Source organism: Bos indicus, chromosome 15 (genome assembly GCF_029378745.1).
Source record: "Bos indicus isolate NIAB-ARS_2022 breed Sahiwal x Tharparkar chromosome 15, NIAB-ARS_B.indTharparkar_mat_pri_1.0, whole genome shotgun sequence".
In the NCBI taxonomy this organism is placed as follows: domain Eukaryota; kingdom Metazoa; phylum Chordata; class Mammalia; order Artiodactyla; family Bovidae; genus Bos; species Bos indicus.
The window spans coordinates 57,728,743-57,735,921 of record NC_091774.1 but is presented as its reverse complement, the minus strand read 5'-3'; the positions used below and the strand labels follow the sequence as shown (position 1 = coordinate 57,735,921).

General features: G+C 39.1%; 1 protein-coding gene across 1 annotated transcript in view; it reads right to left on the bottom strand.

The window, feature by feature from the left end:
* ANO3 (anoctamin 3) overlaps positions 1 to 7,179 on the bottom strand; it is a 447,078-nt gene that overhangs the window by 84,507 nt on the left and 355,392 nt on the right. Inside the window, exon 14 of the mRNA XM_070803970.1 lies at positions 6,590 to 6,686. Coding sequence (XP_070660071.1) covers positions 6,590 to 6,686 — 97 coding nt within the window. The remainder of the gene's footprint in view (positions 1 to 6,589; positions 6,687 to 7,179) is intronic.

Sequence of the window (7,179 nt, the reverse complement as noted above, 5' to 3'; positions counted from 1 at the left end):
AACTGAACAACAACACCAACAAGGGGCCTAATATAGAGCTGCTAAATGAAAACGGAGGGGACAAAAAATGAAGAGTCAAGCACAGTGTGAATGGCTCGAGCTTAGAAAGTAAGCAATTGGCAGGAGAATAAAGGTGGGAGAGACCTTCTGCCTAATAGGAAAAGAACAGTTGCTCTATAAAAGAAAACTCCAGTTGAAATCTCAAGAAAAATCCCAAAGCAGCATAACAGAGCCAAAAAAAAAAAAACAACCCACCAAAAACGCGAAAAGTAAAAAATCTTGTCCAATCTACAAATGTATATTTGCAGTGAATTACTTTATTTTAATAGCATGCCTTTATGCATAGAGAACCTCTGGACAAGCATTTTATTTAACATTATGCATGTGAGTAGGGATAATTTAAGAAGACAGAAGCAAACTTCTTTAAGAAAACAAAGCTGTGTTTTAGCACAAATTCTCCATTTTCTTTGACATGTGATTTCTCTTGGAGAGCTGAGTGTGGCTGAAAATCAATAAATGTGAGGACTGCTTATGGAAATAAATTTCTTATTAGGTTGGAAGCTTAAAGTCTGTTTCTTCTCCTCTACTGTAGTTGATAGATAGCTCTCTCTAAAATTGTTTCTTGGTGAGAAATGGTCTATTTTCTGCCATATCAGTACATAAGGATGTCACAGTCATCAAGGATTCCAGCCCTCCAGGGCACGCAGAAAGAATACCTGCACCATCTGGCAGCCATTAGACTGCAGCCACTCCCTACAATGAGAACTGAAAATGTCAGGATGTGAAATATTGCAGAATACTGGCTCCAGACAGCTGAGATGCATAGGAAAGGAATGATTTCAGTGAGCCCAGACTCTAGCATCTTTCCGTATATAGAAAAGTGCTAAATTTCTTAACTTGAGATATCTGGTTTTCTTTAATTCACAAAAATACTTTTGATGTTCAGACTACCTGCCCTTTGTTGAAAACTTCTATATAACCTGACTCCTCTCTACCTACTTGGAGCAGTTCTCTTAGGGTTACTTGAGATGTCTCCTGGGCTTAAAGTCCTAAAAACTCCCACCAAAAAAACATAACTCTCAACTTTTAGGTTGTGACTTTTTTAAGTCAACAATAGGTTCAGAATAACTTAAGGCTTTGGAAACTGCTGTATATATTCCATTCAAGATTCTGTGGGCTAAGGAGAATAAGACTCTTCTTGAACAGATCCAACCCTGCAGGCCAGGTGATTACAAGGAAGAGAGGCAGAGAGTTGGAATTTAGACCAAAGTTTAGCCTTCTCTCAGTTCCTCAGTTCCTAATTCTTCAATAGCGCAAAATCTGTACACCTATCCATGCCCACTGGACCTGGGCACAGGCTACAACAAACATGGAAGCTTCATGTATTCACCCTCAGTTTAGTTCAGTTCAATTGCTCAGTCGTGTCCGACTCTGCAAACCCATAAAATGCAACACGCCAGGCCTCCCTGTCCATCACCAACTCCCGGAGTTCACTCAAACTCATGTCCATTGAGTCGGTGATGCCATCCAGCCATCTCATCCTCTGTCATCCCTTTCTCCTGCCCCCAATCCCTCCTAGCATCAGAGTCTTTTCCAATGAGTTAACTCTTTGCATGAGGTGGCCAAAGTACTGGAGTTTCAGCTTTAGCATCATTCCTTCCAAACAACACCCAGGACTGATTTTTAGAATGGACTGGTTGGATCTCCTTGCAGTCCTAGGGACTCTCAAGAGTCTTCTCCAACACCACACCTCAAAAGCATCAATTCTTCAGCACTCAGCTTTCTTTATTGTCCAACTCTCACATCCATACATGACTACTGGAAAAACTATAGCCTTGGCTAGACAGACCTTTGTTGGCAAAGTAATGTCTCTGCTTTTGAATATGCTATCTAGGTTGGTCACAACTTTCCTTCCAAGGAGTAAGCGTCTTTTAATTTCATGGCTATAGTCACCATCTGCAGTGATTTTGGAGCCCCCCAAAATAAAGTCTGACACTGTTTCCACTGCTGCTGCTGCTGCTGCTAAGTCACTTCAGTTGTGTCCGACTCTGTGAGACCCCATAGATGGCAGCCCACCAGGCTCCCCCGTCCCTGGGATTCTCCAGGCAAGAATACTGGAGTGGGTTGTCATTTCCTTCTCCAATGCATGAAAGTGAAAAGTGAAAGTGAAGTCACTCAGTCGCGTCCAACTCTTCACAACCCCATGGACTGCAGCCTACCAGGCTCCTGCACCCATGGGATTTTCCAGGCAAGACTACTGGAGTGGGGTGCCATTGCCTTCTCCACTGTTTCCACTGTTTCCCCATCTATTTCCCAGGAAGTAATGGGACCAGATGCCATGATCTTAGTTTTCTGAATGTTGAGCTTTAAGCCAACTTTTTTACTCTCCTCTTTCACTTTCATCAAGAGGCTTTTGAGTTCCTCTTCACTTTCTGCCATAAGGATGGTGTCATCTGCATATCTGAGGTTATTGATATTTCTCCCGGCAATCTTGATTCCAGCTTGTGCTTCTTCCAGCCCAGCGTTTCTCATGATATACTCTGCATATAAGTTAAATAAACAGGGTGACAATATACAGCCTTGATGTACTCCTTTTCCTATTTGGAACCAGTCTGTTGTTCCATGTCCAGTTCTAACTGTTGCTTCCTGACTTGCATATAGGTCTCTCAAGAGGCAGGTATTCACCCTCACCCCAAATCAATACTTGTTTAGTGCAATAACTTTATAAATGTGGGCCTACAAATAAGAATCACCTGAGTAATCTGTTAACATGTAGGTTTCTAAGCCTTGCCCTTGACCAGCTGATTCTGAATCTAACATGGGCCCAGGAATCTGTTTTTAATGACAGTTCTAGATGATTCTGATGTAGTCTTCTGAGGATTCTTCCATGAAATTTCTTAAAGAAGAAACATGTTCATGCATGTGTGTTAAGTCACTTTAGTCATGCCTGACTCCTTGCAATCCTATGGACTATAGCCTGCCAGGCCCCTCTGTCCATGGGATTCTTCAGGCAAGAATACTGGAGTGGGTTGCCATTTCCTCCTTCAGAAGAAACATGATCTGTCCTGATTCTGTTGTAATCTCAATATTAGTATACAATCTGAGGCTCAGTACATTAGGGATTGAATAAATGTTTGCTGAACCAGTAAAAAAAATCACCGAATATTAATAACTATTATAAATAAGCATAACTTCAAATAAGAATTGAGTCATTTTTAGAACTATATGAAAAAACAATGCAGGACTCTTGTACCTAATGATTTTACCTTTAATGAAAAATCCTAACATAATGGAAATTGACACCTGTGGTCACCTGTGCTTTGAAGAATATGCAGATATCACTGCAATGACTTAATTGCAAATATTTCTCAACCCCATACTTTTAAGTATCGAAACCTAAAATAATCACCAAAGAAAATGTTAGTGTACTTAGATATAATTTTTATTATATAACGGGACCACATTTTTCCTGAAACACACCCTTGACACTATTAAGGGAATGATTAAATGTGCACATTATTTATTTATGCACAATAATTACATGTAAAATATGGCAGATTTAATGTCCTGCTACTTTTCACAAGTAGCAGTGATTCCATAAGGAATTTACCAGTTTCTAAATGAGGTGGCTGGGTCGCACAGAGTCGGACACGACTGAAGCAACTTAGCAGCAGCAGCAGCAGATGAGGTGGCTAGGTGATCAGGTGACTAGATGATTTTAGATTGGTGGGCTTGTTTCTTTGCTAAAAATTTCTTCTCTTATTTATGACACTGCCCATCTAGTAACCTCTAGGTGTTTAAATACAACAGATTTTAAAAGAAAATGTTTATTTCCATTCAATGAAGGAAGAGTAGTTCTGATTTTTAAAATGTAAATCAAGTAACTACATTTTACCTTAACCAGAGGATCAAATACAAGACATAATGAAGATTTCACCCTGGTGGGTTTTATTTCTTGCATTGTTCCTTAAGGCAATATTCTCCTCTGCAAGCTAACATTTCTACCTACCTGATAATAGTTACTAAGTGAGATCTTCCTGAGTCATACCTACCCCTACATATACTCTTTTCTCCAGGGTAACAGAGGAATGTAGATACCACATAATTACAATAGCTCCCTAGATTTAGCATTTCCTTGGATAGCTTCTTCACTTTATCACTCTGCCACATATGATTCTTATCTTTAGTGTTTGGATTTGTTGGTGTCCCTAAGGCTGTCATGTATCTTTGAAATGCATGGGCAAAGGGAGGGACATGTGTCTATACATCAAATGACTCTAATATACTTGGCTTTTATAAAAAGTGTCGAGAAAATGCTTCCCAAAACAAGATATCTTTGGGGAACATTTGAGAGAATTCAATACTAAGCACACTTCAGAAATTAAATTATAAACAAAACAGATTTTCCCCATAACATGCATTTAAGAAAAATAATTCCGAAGCTAATTTTAGTAAGTTTTGGTCTCCTAGGAGGATCCTAAGTGGCTTTTGTTTTTATGTTCACCCTTGTCAAAAGTGATTATACACAAGCTTCTACTTCTGAACTGGGCTTCCTAGGTGGCCCTAGCGGTAAAGAACATGCCTGCCAATGCAGGAGACATAAGAGACGTGGTTTTGATCCCTGGGTCAGAAAGATCCCCTGGGGGATGGTGTGGCAATCCACTGCAGTATTCTTGCCTATTAAATTCCATGGACAGAGGAGCCTGGTAGGCTACAGTCCACAGAGTTGGACACAAATGAAGTGACCTAGCACAGCATTTCTGAACAAGATGAAGTAACAGAGACTGACTTTACCCACATTCTGGAAATAACTGAATAATTCCCAAAATACATAATGCAACAGATTTCAAGACTGGATGTGAGACAATGAAGGGCAGTGATTCCTAAGAGGTGGGAAACAATGAAGGTGAGCATTACGGTTGCCTGAAAGAGTCACAAGAGTGCACAGAAGGACAAGCCAGACAGAGAGCACTCGTGAGGAAACTGGCTGCAGACATAGTCCCTGAAAGCATTAGAGGAAACGGGTTCAGGAGCTCAGATTCAGGCAGGGGTAGGGCCTGTTAGCCTGACTGCAAATCCTCAGTATTCACACTTCACTGGGGAGAGTGCACAGAAAGATTTGTGGGGAGAATTAGTGCTAGAAAGAGCACCGATGTGAGGCTAACTCACAAATCCTAAAAGCAAGACCCGAAAGAATCAAATAATTTTCAAGTAACTAAATCACAATGAGCTCTCTCTAAAGATCTATTAGAACAGTTACAATGAAAAAGACTATCATGAGAACTAGTGGGTATATGGAAAACTAGAACTCTCATACATCACTGGTAGAAATGTAAAATGTGTAGAAATTCTGGAAAAAAGTTCTGCAATGTCTTAGAAGGATAAAAATCTACCTATCATCAAATCTAGTAATTTTTATTCTAGGCATTTACCCAAGAGAAATAACAATACTTGTCCAAACAAACATTTGTAGATGAATGTTTATAGCACCTTTATTTAAAATTGTAACAACTTAACCTCCCCCCAGATTATTAATATGAATGAATAATTATTAAGATTCATCTTAATTATGAAGATCAAGGGATAACTGAATTCTGATATAGCCATATCATGCAATACTATTAATACTCAGCAATAGAGAGAGAGGATTTGCTGATAAATGTTATGACATTTATTTTGAGGATGAACCTCAAAATAATTATGTTGGGTGAAAGAAACTAGAAAAAATTCACACACTGTATGACTCTATTTACATAAAAGTCTGGAATATACAAATTTATCTATAATGGCAGAAAATGTTTGCCTGAGCCCAGGGGTGGGGTTTGGGAGGCAGGGATTACAAGAAATCACGAGGAAACCTTTGGATATGTTACTTTATCTTGACTGTGGCCGTAGTTTCACAAAAGCATATATATGTATTTAAACACATTCATTTATATACTTCAAATATGTACATTTTATTACATATTAACTATACTTTAATAAAACCATTTTACAAATGAGTACTCATAATTATATAATTGAAGTACACTTTTCTCAAACTTGTATGCACTCTGAAATCACCTGGGAGTTTTTAAATTATGCTGATGCCTAGGTTCCAAAAACTAGATTCTAATTTAATTGTTCTTGGATGTAGCTTGGGTTTCAGGAATTTAAAAAACTCTTCAGGTGATTCTAATAGGAAAAAATTTGAGAACTTCAGGTATGTTAAGAAAACTTGATTTTCTCTGTCAAATTAGAAGTATTTAGACTTCATGAGTCTTCATGGGAAGATACAAACTTTACCACTGAAGAAGAAATAATCTTCTTCTCCAAAAAAATAATCTAGATATCATTCCAAGTGGATGTTTTATGTCTGTGATGGCAATAACCATTTATATAAACAGAGGAAGACAGATATTCTAATAAAATACATCCTTTTTATAACTGCCACAGAGTGATGTTTTATTCAGTTGTCAATGACACTGTTTGTTGAAACTCTTGGGAACATTTAACTTTGGTAGAAAGCAGTTTGCTAGAGGACTTTTTACTGCCTACGTTCCTAGGAAAAGTAGAGGGCAGGGAGGGGAATGTGAGGGTCCACACTGACCTTGGCGTAGATACAGCTTTCGTTGAGTCTCTGCAGTGAGCAGTTCTTATCACAGAGAGGGCACATGAAGACTTCAGTGGCCTTGCAAATTTCTTGGCTTAAGAAATCAAAGAAAAAGAAAGCGTGAACCTCCACACTCAGGAAGCTGCTTAGCCCCTACGGCCAATCCTATGGGAAGTAGTAGGGTGGGAAGGAAAAGAAGAAATGGAAATACTGGTGGACAGGGGAGGAAGAACTTGAATGACTCCCACCCAAATTTGTAGAATTTTTGTGATACTGAGTTTGCTTCTTTGTTTTAATAAATCTCTGATCCAAGATATTTTCATGATAATAGGCCAATTTTATACTCAGGACGCACTTGTGGGGCCTTGTTACAAGGATACTTTTCCACCTGATTTCATGGCATGTAGGACAATCTTGGGAGGAACACCTAAGAATATTTTAACCCAGCTCACAGGCTTGGATGTGGCTGAGCTGGAATCACATCTAACTATGCTGATTTTTCAGAGAAGGCAATGGCAACCCTCTCCAGTACTCTTGCCTGGAAAATCCCATGGATGGAGGAGCCTGGTAGGCTGCCGTCCATGGGG